At 45.1% G+C, this 14,352-nt stretch overlaps 1 protein-coding gene across 1 annotated transcript in view; it reads left to right on the top strand.

Annotated features, from left to right (window-relative positions):
• Positions 1–13,953, top strand: part of MREG (melanoregulin) — a 31,923-nt gene extending 17,970 nt beyond the window's left edge. The window contains exons 4-7 of the mRNA XM_075607241.1: positions 9,592–9,745; positions 11,159–11,249; positions 11,511–11,674; positions 11,774–13,953. Of these exons, the coding sequence (XP_075463356.1) occupies positions 9,592–9,745; positions 11,159–11,249; positions 11,511–11,674; positions 11,774–11,875 (511 nt within the window). The 3' untranslated portion in view covers positions 11,876–13,953. The remainder of the gene's footprint in view (positions 1–9,591; positions 9,746–11,158; positions 11,250–11,510; positions 11,675–11,773) is intronic.
• Positions 13,954–14,352: the final 399 nt, after the last annotated feature.

Raw genomic sequence — 14,352 nt, 5'->3', positions numbered from 1 at the left:
TCCCGCATGATGGTGTGTGGGGAGGACCCGTCCAGACAGGCAGCTGAGGTAGTGTGCTGAGTCTCACCTAGTTCCAGTGCAGCGCCTCCACCTCATCAGGGTCCCTGCGTCCGCAAGGGGATGATCCTGTTGAGGAACTCCTCCGTGGTGCTCCTCTCTGTACATTCACTCCACACATGTACACGAGAGGGTTTTTGAATGAGAACATCTTTATTGGTGATGTGGGCTAGCTGCCCCTTGCAGTAGAGTCTTAGCCACTCATTCTGTAGTCAGTGCCTCCCTTTAAAGGTGTCTCTCTCCTTAGATAGGGATTCCCTATCCCCGCAGGGATCACTGCCCTGTGCCAGGTCCCTGGACACAGTCTCCTCTGGGTCACTACAACATAACCCCCAGTCTCTTAGGCTAGTACTTCAACTTGGATGCAGATCTCTGACAGAACTCCTGCAGAGCTCCTGCAGAACTCTGGCTGAACTGAACGTAGATCTGTGCAGAACTAACTTTAGGCTCAGTGCTGTGCCTTATGTATACTCTGGAAGCTGACACACCTCTGACATCACTAACCATGGAGTCAGAGCATGTGACCACTCCCATCCATACACAGGGCACTCCACCAGGGTGTGAGGGCAAACCTCCATAATTACTGCTGGCATGCCCACAACTTACCAGGCCTTACTGTCAGCAGGAGAGATGACTGTAGCCATTTTACATGTCCGCTACATTTATATGCTGAGAGAGACCTATTGGATTGTTGGGTGCTTGCTATAGATCTCATAGTGTGTATATCCATCACTGTCACAGGGTGTATATATCGATCTATCCCTCTTCCACCTTATCCTTGTGCATATCTTTACCAACTATACGGCTAAAAGGATGGCCTCGCCAAGGACTCGTCACTGTGGCTAGTTCCAGGCTCAGAGAAGAGTCAATTACAGGAATTAGTTGTGTAGTTTATACAAGCGATACACAGTATCTCACAGGCAGCACTGGCTTTTATTTTGTGTTTCACTTGGGTGTCTGGTTATGTAAGCCAGGGGTGCGCAATCTTTTTCCCCTGCGTGCGCCCCCCCTTACATTGGCTCTGCCGCAACGGCATCACGTGACCCCGCGTTTGTTTTTATTTACTCTGAAATGATGGTCTGCACACCTCTTACTCACAAAAGCATATAATAAACCCCAATAACAACAATGTTTTTAGAGCAAAACGATTTTGAAAGCAAAAAAATTCCTTTTAATTAATTTTATTTTAAGTGGAAAATGGTAATATAAAATTTATTTTTAAGTTAATTCTAATCTTTTCATATAAAGAAGTGTGTGTGTGTGTGTGTGTGTTAGTGTTAGTGCTTGTCCAGACATTCAGATTAATGGTGCTAAAAGTATTACGTTTAGGAATCCAATATGTTTCTTGTCGACAAAGCATCCTGAACCTATTCTCACCCCACCCCCAGTACCTTGTACAGGCGTGCGCTGTGCGTTCAAGCACCGCCCCCGCAGTCAGTCCGGTCCTAATTATTACCTTGTCGCGCACATTTCCCCCGCGGTGCGCGACAGGTTTTCAGTGAGACAGTGAAATTGAGCTTACAGTTTGCGACGGAGGCGTGGCCACGCCCCCTGCAGCCAATGAGGGCAAACCAGCTGCGTGATTTCATGACCATTCCCCTGCAAAACCCCCGCCACGTCCCCTTCCATCACAATCTCTCCCAGGATCGCGGTGAAGCGCTGTACACGCGCCGTCCCCCTGCCGAGCGCGCGTGCTACAGTGCACACTGGAACCGCAGCCTTAGGCCGCGCGTATAGTGACCGTGACGTCACCGCAAGCGAAAGTTGAATTTCACGCGGCAGCGGCGTGGGCAACCAGGCCATTGATTGGTTCAGGGGCTGTCACAAGTGGTGACAGCCCCTGAAAAATCAAATATTACCGGCTGCAAAAAATCACGTCACCACGTCGCTTTGTCGCCGTCGTGCTTACTATAAGCGCACGCGGCGGCGGCGACAATGCATTTGTTTTCGGGGGATGTCGCGTCGCCGGCACTATAAGCGCGGCCTTGGAGGTGATGGGGGGGACGGGACGTGCATGAGACCTATAACATTCAATGTAGAAAGACCTCTGTTTAGGCATACAGTATAAAGTCACTTATTTGTTAAGATATAGAAGTATTATTGCTCAACTGGTTTGAGCCTGCTGGGTGCCAGAAGATATTTGTGTGACATTGCATTTTTGTAAAAAATAAAAAAAAAATTCTTCTGGCACCCAGCAGGCTCAAACCAGTTGAGTCAGCTTTAAGCAATAATACTAATAAAAAAACTGTGTGTGTGGGGGGGACCAATTTAGGTGATACTAATTTATCAAAAATAAGATTCAAGTGTGAATTTTATAAAGTGATAATGATTAGTTAAATCAGGGGTACGCAAAGTTGGGGGCGTGCCACTACAGCTATAGAGGTCCCGCGCTTTAAATTAAGTGCCAGGGGGGCCGCATGAGGCCTCTGAAGCTTCTCTTACCTAATCTTCGGCGATGCGTCGCCATGGTAACTGGCGTCAAATGACAAACATTTTTTTCTTTGTGTCCAAAAAAGTGCAAGTGAGACACCTCCCTCTATGGCACTTAAAAATGCCTGATGGTCGTGAACCAAATGTAGAAACAGAATGAGATCGTAATTTTGATGGAGCCAACATAGTTTTATGACATTCTGCCCTTCTATAGATACTAGAGGGGCGTTGATCTAGATATTCACTCAAAACAGGGTCCTGTTTCAAAATGCCTCAATTCCTATTAAAGATCGCCTTAACTGATCTGTGACTCTATTTTTTTTAACACTCCACTTCCTAATATTTAATTTTTAATTACCCTTTTTAAATTTGTGTGTGTGTGTGTGTGTGTGTGTGTGTGTGTGTGTGTGTGTGTGTGTGTTATTACATTTTAGATAAAAAATTTTTTTTAAATAGTATCAAAAGTGGAGTTTTTTGAAATTTACTCCTGTGGATTGTGTCTGAACTATATTGCTGTTTACAATGTTTGGGCAATCATGCTTTATATTAACCCATGGGCAATTATGGTCTCCACTTCCCCACACCCCGCAAACACCCCCCCCCCCTTTTTTTTTTTTTCTTTTTTGAGGAACACATCTGGATCAACTTGAAAAACTACAATGAACCACAACTGGAGAAACTACTAATTTAGCACAATGGGAATTTGTACACTTATTGTATTATAATTCACTGTACTGTATTCTTTGTGAACCACTGAGTACACTTGTCGCTATATAAATAAAGACATACAATACAATAATAAGGATAGACTGTAACCAGTCGTGTATGACGAATATGTTCCTCTGAATGAGAAGTCTATTTGAGTATTTCCATTGAGTATTTTAGTTTATGTATGTACGGTATTTCAATATACAAAACGTTGGTATTACTTCTAGTATTTTAAAATATTCGTGTACTGCTTAATCATCATTCGATTTGTTATATGTTATAAAGATATGTTATGTAGTGCTCGAGCTTGGCGAATCAGCTATGGACACTTTCGACCTAAGTTTCTGCTTGAACCAATAGGAGGCGCATGAGACGTTTATTTCAGTATTTCTATTGAGAAATCTGTTTTAGTTTATTTATAAAACTCCTTCATTACTTCGAGTATTTTTGTACTCTTTTTTTAATTATCACTCGATTGCATCAGAGCCAGAAAGGTATGGTTATTTAGTGCTCGAGTTTGACAAATCGGCTATGGATATTTTCAAGATAAGTTTCTGCTCGAACCAATAGGAGGAGGACTTGGACTATTTCAACTGTAGTTAGAGTAGATATCATTACACTCCTGATGAAGCTAGATCACGCCTAGCGAAACGCGTTGAGTGAGAGGAGCAGGAGGAGAACCGGCAGACCAGGAAACTAGTGACGCCGGAACACTGTGACAAGCCAAGCTTCACTCCCAGTGTCCGCTTTCAGGGGGACACAAGGCAAATCCACTGAGCCACAACGCACACCGGGATCCAGTGTCGGATGACAAGACAATCAGAATCAACTAAAGTTACCATTATATGCCTATAGGGCACAAACAAATGTGACTGCCCTGGAAGGGGATTTTATTGTTGCTGTGTGCATTGTGTATTAAATATCTTTTTAAACCTACTGCACAACCAAATCCTCCTATTTTCTTTTCCAACTCTACTCTACCTACCATTAATAACTACTCTAAGCAATTAGTGATTACCAGGCACCCTGCCAACCCATAGTGATTTGCTGTTATTTACCTACTCCTTCACCTTTCTGCATCTGACTGAACTTAGTGAAAAATGACAAACGTTCCTGCAAAGAGGACAGGCCATTCTTCAAACCTTTAGCCAAATGTTTCTCCTTAGACAGGCTTTGCTTTACACTACTATCAAGATTTGCTGCCTTGAAAAAAGATTCTTCAATATGAGAGCTATCATAGCCCTTCTCACTAAATTTGGCCTTCATGATGTTAGACTGAACAATGAAATCAAGATCCGGGGAGCAGTTGCATTTTAATCTACCAAATTGTCTGTAGGGAATGTTCCTCAGCCAACCTTGGTGATGGCTGCTCTTGGCATGGAGGTAGCTATTGGAGGCAGGGCCGCCAACAAATCATGGGGCCCAGGACAAATGAAAGGAGCAGCCCCCCTTCCCCATAACACACCTACCACGGGGGAAAAAAATTTAGCGCACAACTTTTGCTTAACTGTTTTTTTATTGTAATACGGAAAAAAAATTACAATGCAATCTGTTTATTACACCCTCACCACCTCAATACATATATATAAAAAAAAAATACACCCACCAATACAAATCAGACTTACCTTGTGGATGGTCTCTGGTCAGGCCCGGTGGCTGCGGGAGCGCTGGTGGGTCAGTGGCTTAGGGAGGGAGGGCCGGTGGTTATGAAGGGGGGGACTATTGCTATGGGGGGAGGCTTTGCTGCCGGAGGGCTTGTGTAACGCTTGCGCTGCCCACGAGCAAGACAGGACCCCGGTACTGAGGTGGGGAAGTAGTAAACCACGCACCCACAGCAGTGGAAGCGTGCTGTTGCAGGGTACATGCAACCACACAGGCGGGTTCTTTGGATAAGGCTTATTTATTTGAGCCCTAAAACATACAGCACACCAAAAACAAATAGCTTCTCATCAGCAAACAAAAGAAAATGGCTTCTTCAGCAGACAAAACAAAATAGCTTCTTTTTAGCAGACAGAACAAAATAAGGCAGCTTCTCTTTTGTATGCAGGAGACAGACAGTTCATCACACATGTACTTTGCAAGACAGACCTTACAGCAGTAATCTCTTCAGCATTTTCAGTCCTGTCTCCTCACCAGCTCCCTTGCATGTGTGTACAGCCCGGGGTTTTAACACCTTGATTATGCAGCTGGGGTCAGACTAATTAAGCAGCCCTTCTCAACTTAACCTCGTCACTGCTGCACTGCAAGCCTAAACAAAGGTTTTCCAGGCATATGGCTGGTGACGTTCATTCACCCTGTCACATGTGCCTGGCAGGCAGATTGTCAAACGTAGCCGGGTCTGGGTTGGAGAGAGTGGATTAGTTGATACTTGCCGAGGTCTTGGAATGGAGAGGTCAAAGTAGTCAAGTACTTTAGCCGTGGTCTGGGATTGGAGAGGTCATAATCGTGGAAGTCCACATAGCCGTGGTGTGGGGTTGGAGAGGTTAGAATCCATGGAGGTCTGTATAGCCGTGGTCTGGGTTGGTGAGGTCCACAGAGTTGAGGGTAAGCCGGCGTCAATATTCAGAGGGGTCCCAAGGTCAAGCTGGGTCGGTACACGAAGAGTCAAACTGCAAGAAGAACACAGGACAAGGAGCAAGGCACAACAGACGCAGGAGCTCAAGGCTACAACAAGTTATGCTCAGCACGGTAGGAAAGGAACTGCAGGGTATTTATAGCACACAGAACCCAGTAGCAAGGGAGGCGGAGTGGAGGCGTAGCCTCCACGAATGCAATGATTGGCTGCAGGAGACAAAAGGGCTAAATGAATACTTGGGGATTCTTATGAATACTTGCCACGCAGCTGGAGAGCGGTGAACGTCGTCACATGCAGCGTGTCCGAGGAGGCGGAGCTAAGCTCCATGGTACTCTAGAAGAGCTGCGCGTGCTCTGTAGGCAGAGTGGGGGTCTGCGCGACCACAGGTAAGGAGGGAATAAATAACAAAGGACGTGTTCCCCAATTCCTTACAGCCGGTGGTTGCTACAGGGAGGGGGGGCGTTGCTTCGGGAAGGCTAGTGGCTGCAAGGGGGGTGCCGTTGCTACGGAGGGGGGCGGTTGGGGAGACTATGGCGGCAGGTCACAGCAGTTGCTGCCGGCCCCAGCTCTCCCCCACTGCAGCCTGAGTCTGTCCCACGAGGTGTCTGATGCTGACGCGTGCCGGAAGCTTAGCCCAGCTGACTTCCGGCGCTGACACACCTGACCCGGGGGCCAACCCTGGCAGACCCCCCTGTTGGCGGGCCTGCCAGGATCCTCTACCTTTGCTGTGAGATTGTACCTATACCCATTTCTCCCTATAAGTGCTCTCTTTCACTACCATGGGACTGGTTACATGCTGACACTTTTTTCTATCAATACTCTGTCAGGATTCAGCTAGCATTGTGCTACGTATTATAAATTAACCTCCACCAGCCAGTTGCATTTTTTCCAGCCATTTATTTCCAGTGATTCTTCACTTTGATATCACGCATCCTCCTTCATTGGATGTTTTTCAGCATTTGATCGGACATTTCATGTTTTCTTTTATATGCATTTTTATACATTTTATTTTATTATATGTTAATTTCCTCCTATGTCATATTTGTCATTTCAATGTTATAGGGACTTTGCTTCCCCTGTTTTTTTTAATTAAACTTGTGTATTTGGAGAGGGGGAGAGAGATCTCTCGATCTCATAACTTGTGAGCACATTTACATGTCTTAGGCCCGGGCCATAGAGGTGTGGGGAGAGCGGAGGCGCGCTAACGCTGAGGCTCGCCTGCTTCAGTCAGCGCGATTGCACGGACTTGCAGGCGAGCCAGCGTGCGCGAAGGGAGCCGGGGGGAGGTGGTTGGAGGCGGGGCAGTGACGTCGCTGGGCCAATCGCCCGCGACGCACTGACGTCAATGTCACGGCGCCGACATCATGGCGCCGTGACGTTGACGCTGCTTCAGGCTGATTGGAGGTTTTCAGCTGACAGCGCGCTGAAAAACAGCTTGGCGCTCGGCTGAAAACTCCAAAGCCTGGGCACGCCTGCGGATGCTCGCATGAGCCCCCTCTCAAGGCATCCTCATTGAGGATGCAGGGGCTCAGCGCGGAGCGTCCGCACGCCTCAGCACGGCTTGTCCATCTATGGACGCAGCCTTACAGGTCTGCAACCCTGCTTTTCACCATTATCGCCTAGCATGCAGTGCTTCCACTGCAGCAAGGGATTCTGGGAAATGACATGCAAATGAGCACACAGTGTCACCTTTTGCTTCAAATCCATTTTGACATGGACCCTATAAGCTTATGCATGCTGCATTACACTGCTTTTCAGCACAGCCTGGGTTAAGATGCATAGCCAGTAAACCTACTCACGTGTGTGTGTGTGTGTGTGTGTGTGTGTTTTATTATTATTTATACCTGTACAATTTTTGTGTTAATATGTCTGAATGTCCTGGAGACCTCCAGACATCTGTAATTATAAATCCCTTATTCTTTATGGATCATGGACCAAAGGCGCGAATATTGTACTCACAGAAAGACAGGGAACTTAGAACACCACTACACTGGCGGGAACTGACATCAGTGTACTCGTCCCCACACTTGCCTTGTCATGCGTTCTGCCCACTGAAGCTACATTGGCTGGCTACTCCAGCAGTGCCCTTTTCCCACAACCCCTATGTGCTAGAGCAGCGGTGCGCAAACTGTGGGGCGGGGGCGCGACACTGCCGACGGGGGGCGCGGGGTTTACAGAGGCCCCGCGCACTTCCCGAAGGCACTTGAATTAAGTGCCGGGGGAGCTGCAGGGCCTCTGTAAACCTAACTTACCGTGGCTCCGGCGGCTTCCTCCCTGTGTCGCCATGGCAACGCGGCGTCAAAATGACGCTGCGAGGTCATGTGACGTCACGTTGCTATGGCAACGTGACGTCATTACGCCGGAGCGCGGGTAAGTTGGGGTTGGGAGGGGGGCGCGGGAGTGAGGGGACAGCCGGCAGGGGGACGCAGGGAAAAAAGTTTGCGCCCCCCTGTACTAGAGAATGTAGTACAACTCGTGAAATGCGTAGGGTTTGTGGGAAAGGACATTGCTGGAGTAGCCAGGCAAGGCATAACGTGGCAATAGTGAGGACAAGCATGGTGGCATTGGGAAGGAGCGAGCACGGTGATAGCAGCCCATGCTGGTGCAGTGATTCTTTTCTTGTTCTTTAGCAGTTCTCTAGGGAAAATGGCACGGAAAATATTGAATTGGCAAAACATCAGTGATCTGCTGTAGCACCCAGGCATAAGTCAGAATGCAGGATTCCTGACTATCCAGATAAACAATGTGGTCTGCTTAACAATGTCTTCCAGCTGTGAAACGGCATAAATACTCATTTATAAATGGAAAAAAAATCCCATTGACTTTCTATAGGGTTCCATTTTCTTTGGTAAATCATGGATGGACAGTGAGAAACATTAAAGCAGCAGAATCCCATGCTGGCCTCTTTGATCCCTAGAATCACTGTCTGTCTGCTTCTTTGAAAGCATATGATGTAGATTTGTTACCTGTAACTTGTGACCACCTGTCTTGTCCCTCGTTGGCAGACATTTTTTAATTTGTGTCAAACAAGCCTCCCTTCTGTGGGATGTCCTCTTCTATGGTACATCTATTCTCTCAGGAATTCTAAAGGCAAATGAGTTTTTAATACTTAACCGTGAATTCGTACTTTCTACAAACATGGTGCATGTGATCACACCAGGTCAGTGTGGTTCTGTTTTGAGAGCACAGATCCATTTGGTTCATATTAAAGGAAGCACACCTGGTCTTTGGGGAAAAAATGTCGCAGAATTAGGGTGCAGGATCTCTCTTTACAACCTTTGCTCAACAAGTTATCTTATGAAAAGCTGGACATTTCTCCCATTACCAGGTCAACATATGGATAAGCTCCCAAATGTTTCCGTTGAATATACCTAGGACACCCAATAATAGGTCATATGTTTAATTGCAGTGTTTACTTACGATTTCACATTTGCAACAGAGATGGTGCATCTACCTTTTTAGAACGAGAGATGATGCATTGTTCAGTTCTCACCTTGCGCGGGAGACCAAGTCTGTGAGACACAGGTCCTACTGTCAGTGAGACGTTTCCACTATATTGATATTTCTTTCACAACATTTGCAATGTCTGAGCCACCTGTGCTGAAGCGTGAATATCCTTACAACCTGACTGGTTGGTGGCTCTTGAGGACTGGAGTTGGCCACACTTGTTCTAAGCTTTTAGAGGTGATTTGTGGCATTCGTTTATTTAATTGGTTACAGCTCTTTTGTGGGGTTAAGAAGCCAAGTCCTAGATGTTGTTTCAGCTCCATTTGTCTGGCAGTACATTGGCTCTGTATGTCTCTCTCTCTCTCTCTCTCTAGTAATAGTAACCCGTATCCATCCTACTCTGGGATCCATGATGATGAGAGGAACCTGTGGAGCTCACCCCATGACCTATCTCACACAGAGGCCATAGACGATAGGATGCTGCATACCTGGCTTCAGACCAGGAACCAGCTGGAGAAGGACTCTGAGGTGAGGAGACTAGTGGGGAGACTCGCTGCTCATTCCATGCTACATGTATCTCCCAGAGAGAGAGCCAAACATCTAACCACAATGACAAATTCCCGGATTCTCACTTTTTATGAGTGTTTGAAAGTCCTGAGCGATAGATCTGTTGGTGCATTGTCTCTGCTATGCTGTGTACTTTACACCCCCAATGTTACGAGTGCTGACTGTCCGCTCCTTCAGGACGGCAGTTAATTCCCTCTTACAATAGATTGCTGGGCATTACACAGAGAGGTAACACTCTGCAGGTCTGTATGAAGGGAGTTATTCAATCAGTCCCATGTGGGGCCTGCAACAGTGTGCATGACACTCCAGACACTCGCAAACCATAAATACATGGATCTTCTAAAATGATTGCAAGTCTACATAGTGGTGTATATAGTGCCCTACAGAGCCTGCCATTTACTTTTAGTGACAGGGACACAATGAGATATCGCACTTAAGAGGCCAACGCCCTGTAACTCCTCCTAACAATGTGCTCCCCATACAGAAGCATATCAGCTGCAAATGATTTAGTCTAATCCCAGCTCTGCCTTCCTTCCTATTGGCCCACTAATCCCTCTCCCTTGCTGCAGTGAATGCTGTGGCTGGATGCAGGGGCTGGATAATAGTCGGAGCTCCCAGGAATTTGTTATCTGTAATCTTAGCTGAGGTTTTATGGTCCGACGGGAATGGGAATAAAGCGCACGGTCACCAGTTGGGTTCCAAAATATACATGGTGTGGATGTGAGTAAGGAAACATTCCGCACGTGCTCTACAAAGCAATTTCCTCCCATGCACTGTGCTGACGTCCGCATATACACCCGCGGCCCATGTCTGTGCATATGACATAACCAGAGCATCGCTTACTTTGCTAAACTTTGCACATTTGACATCTCGCAAGCTCAGATCTTTGTGTCATGTGTGTGATAAGTATGTGTATTTATAGTAATGTATGTATATTGGTGCCATCAATTTACCTAGCGCTTTACAGCAGTAACATAATAATATAACACATACTGTAATGGGAATAAGCGCTTCAGACATAAAAATACCAATAGGAAATGGAGTCCCTGCCCCAAAGAGCTTACACTCTAAGTGGTAAGTAGGGATAACTTACAGAGACAGTAGGAGGGTGCCCCCCGTAAGTGAGTCTGCAAGGGGTTAAGGTCAGTGGATATAAGATGTATATTAGCAGCCAACGGATCTACCCATATATATGTTTCATTAATAAGGTGTGTTTTAAGATGGGTCTTAAGGGTGGAGAGAGACGGTCCAAGTCGGATATTGAGGGGAAGGGTATTCCAGAGGTGTGGGGCAGTCAGTTAATGGTTATACATATTATATTACTGTATTCATACAATATAAATCGAGTATCTCTTTTTCCTGATCACCATCCAGGAATGGCAAAAACTCAACTATGAGATCTACACCCTGAGGCAGGCGAGGCGGCAGGTCAGAGCCAGGTGGAGGCAGATCCTTGAAGACTTGGGTATGTTGAAGTAAATGCCAGAAGCCTTAATTCCTCAGTGGGCCAGAAGTGACATGAACCTGTGATTCAGGACTATGGCATTGTATGCTGCAGCATCACACACTGCTTGACCAATACCGTCCCCTCCATGCAAAAGCTCACTTAAAATGAACCCCTGTTATTTCAAAACTGATACACCACTCTGTGTCGCTGCTTCTATATAATGTAGTGTGGATGTAGTTTAGCACCACTCGTACTCCTGGTCTTTCTTCTGCTCTACAGGATTTCAGAAGGAAGCCGAGTCTCTGCTGTCCGTGACAAAGCAAAGCACCATGAGTAACTCAAAGAACATTAATAGAGCTATGGAGCTGCTCATGCAACTGGACGATGATACGAACATCTTCCCTGCCGGGTGGGACCTGCCAGTGAGGTACCTCTACACAATGGTAAGTGGCTGTTTTTTTGGCTATGACTTCAGCAGCTGCTCTTTAACCATTTTGCTGTCGGAGAGGCCTGCAAATCACTGCTTGTGATTCCCTCCCCAGGACCGACTGATATGCCTGGATGCTGTGGATGACTTCTTTAAAATCGCCCGCACAAAATACTCAAAGACAGAGAAGGAAACGGGCTTTGAAACTAAAGATTGACACTCCTCGTGCCAACACTGACTGCAAAACCCAGACAGAAAAGCCACCTTCCTCCCACCCATCTTAGAGGAGGGTGTGATGACTTGGAACAACAAGAGAAATCTCCATGTCTAAAAAGACATGGAATCCCAGACAAGAACCTTGAGTCAAATTTGGATCTACTCCTGCCAACCCATGAAAGAAATGGATTTACTGATAGGTCCACAGTTGATCTCATGGTTCCCTTCCTCATTCATCCAGCAACGCCACGAACCATGAGAACAATTTGAGAATAATTCCTCCCCTGATAAGCAAACTGCTCTCCAGCTTCTCTGTAGAAAGCTCTTCTATAAGGAAGGTTTTCCATGAATGCACTGTATCAAAACCCAACAACTTTCAATGTCCAGAACCTGCTGTATCAAGACCAACTACTTTTACCCGTCTTGTCCTGGGAAACGGAGAATGATTCGGCAGAAATAGAATCTGGATTTGTTAGACTGCATTCCCTCCTCTCACAGTTCAAAACGTTTGAGGGAAGGATTACAATAAGAGCCACTAATAACCACTACCACTTCATTGAGCTGATTAAATGATAGGGGCCACAAACTCTAAGCATCCAAAATATGTGGTTTCAAGGGTAAAATACAATGGTGGTGCAAATGGCCAACTCCTATCACTGAAGTAAAGACTTGAAGTACCAGGAGAGCCATGGAGAGGGTTGTAAATAATGCTGCAGTTCTCCATGGGAATCCGATTCCCAGCGTGCCAAAAAAGTTTCTTTAGCTGCCATTTTGGACACACTGTCATACCCTCACGTCATACCTTCACTCAGCTGTGTATGTTACTTTTTTGTTGTTGTAATATATTGATGCTTGCACTCCTAATCTCTATGTAAACACAAGGTGTCCGGAAGTAGGATATAAGGAACACTGTGCTTGATCTGTAAAACAAAATGTATTTAAACTCTGTTGTATGCATTGTTCAGCATTATTTGCCATTTAGGCGTCAAAGTTCTAGAGCCACAGTATTTACATTACAAAATTTCACTTTGGTTTTTTTTGGCCACAGACTCCAAATTGCACTTGTTTAAGGCGTGTGAACTTGACATCTTATAGTAGTGCAGGGTACCCCTGCTCCATCCTCCAAAATATATATATCTTTTTTTTTTTTTTCTTCTGAACAAAATGCCTGTACTCCTAATTACTATGTAAATACGGGGTGTCCGTACTATGGAGTAGGATTTTGGGAACAGAAAATCCAGCACTCTTTGGGATGGCAAAAGTGTAAAGGTCTATGTTAGGTGAGATTGACGTCTTGGTCCCCATCAGCCTTCTACAGTTGATCCAGTTGCTGAATATTTCCTTTTCTATGTGATAATTAGCCAGGCTAATTGTATTTCTTTATTTTATAAATTAGTACACATCGTCCTCCATTAAAAACAAAAATGTTACCGGGTTGGATCATCCCTTATTATACAAAATTCTTCATGGCTGAAGGTGTGTGCAGTCTATCCACCCATAATGCATTGCAGCCACTACAACCCCCGCAGTGTTCCATTAAATATGCCCTTCCTAATGAACGACGAAACCTTTTCATTGTTGTAAGGTCCAGATCAGGGACAGATGTCACTGTTGTCGAAAAAATTTTTTTTAAATATACACTGTTGGAGCAAGGAGTGCCACCAACCCGCAAACTGGAGAGGCAGGCGTCAATTATTATTTTTTTGGCCGGTTAATTAGTTTTATCAATTGGAAAGAGGAAGTAAAAACGACACCAGGTGAGTGATGATAATGATCTTTCAACACTAGATTATTTAAAACGATAATTAAATACATATATATTAATGGTGCATTGCAATAAATATGTAAGTTAAGGAAAACACATGACTATCCCAGACAACCGACCATTCGCATATTTTCTTTAAATAAACAAATATTTATTAGTATACCTGGCCAGGATTTAATTATTAATTTGCTATTGTGTTCGCTAGCAAATGTTTTTCAAGCCTTTGGGAGTTTTGTATGTAATGTCTTTTTAGAACGAGATTAAGCACTTCACTGTTCTTGAAGGTAAAATAAATGTATAGTTCTTTAACGTTCCTTGTTTTGGGTATTTTCTTTATTTACTATGTTCAACTGGTAGTACGCAGCCTGCAGACCAAACATGTCCTTTTTAATGTAATACCATAATGTGTCTTACACTCCTCCTTGTGTAGTAAAGTCGCAAAGGTGGGTGAATGTGTAGGCGATATACTGTAACTACTTGTTGGTCCAACAAAAAGGTATGTTACCAGCTTTCAAACCTCAGGATGCTTCAGAAGGTATGTACAGTATATAGTATATTTGTTGAAGAACTCAGAGGTTCGAAAACTTTAACATATCAACTACTTGATGGTCAAATAGAAGGTAGCGTACTCCCTCTCCATTCTTTGCGATTTTATTACATGGAAGAAAGGACCAACATGACTACCTACCCTTCTTTGTCACCACTTTTTTGTA

This window comes from Ascaphus truei, chromosome 7 (genome assembly GCF_040206685.1).
Source record: "Ascaphus truei isolate aAscTru1 chromosome 7, aAscTru1.hap1, whole genome shotgun sequence".
Lineage (NCBI taxonomy): Eukaryota > Metazoa > Chordata > Amphibia > Anura > Ascaphidae > Ascaphus > Ascaphus truei.
Note: the sequence above shows the minus strand (reverse complement) of the source record. Positions and strands in the feature narration are given on the sequence as shown.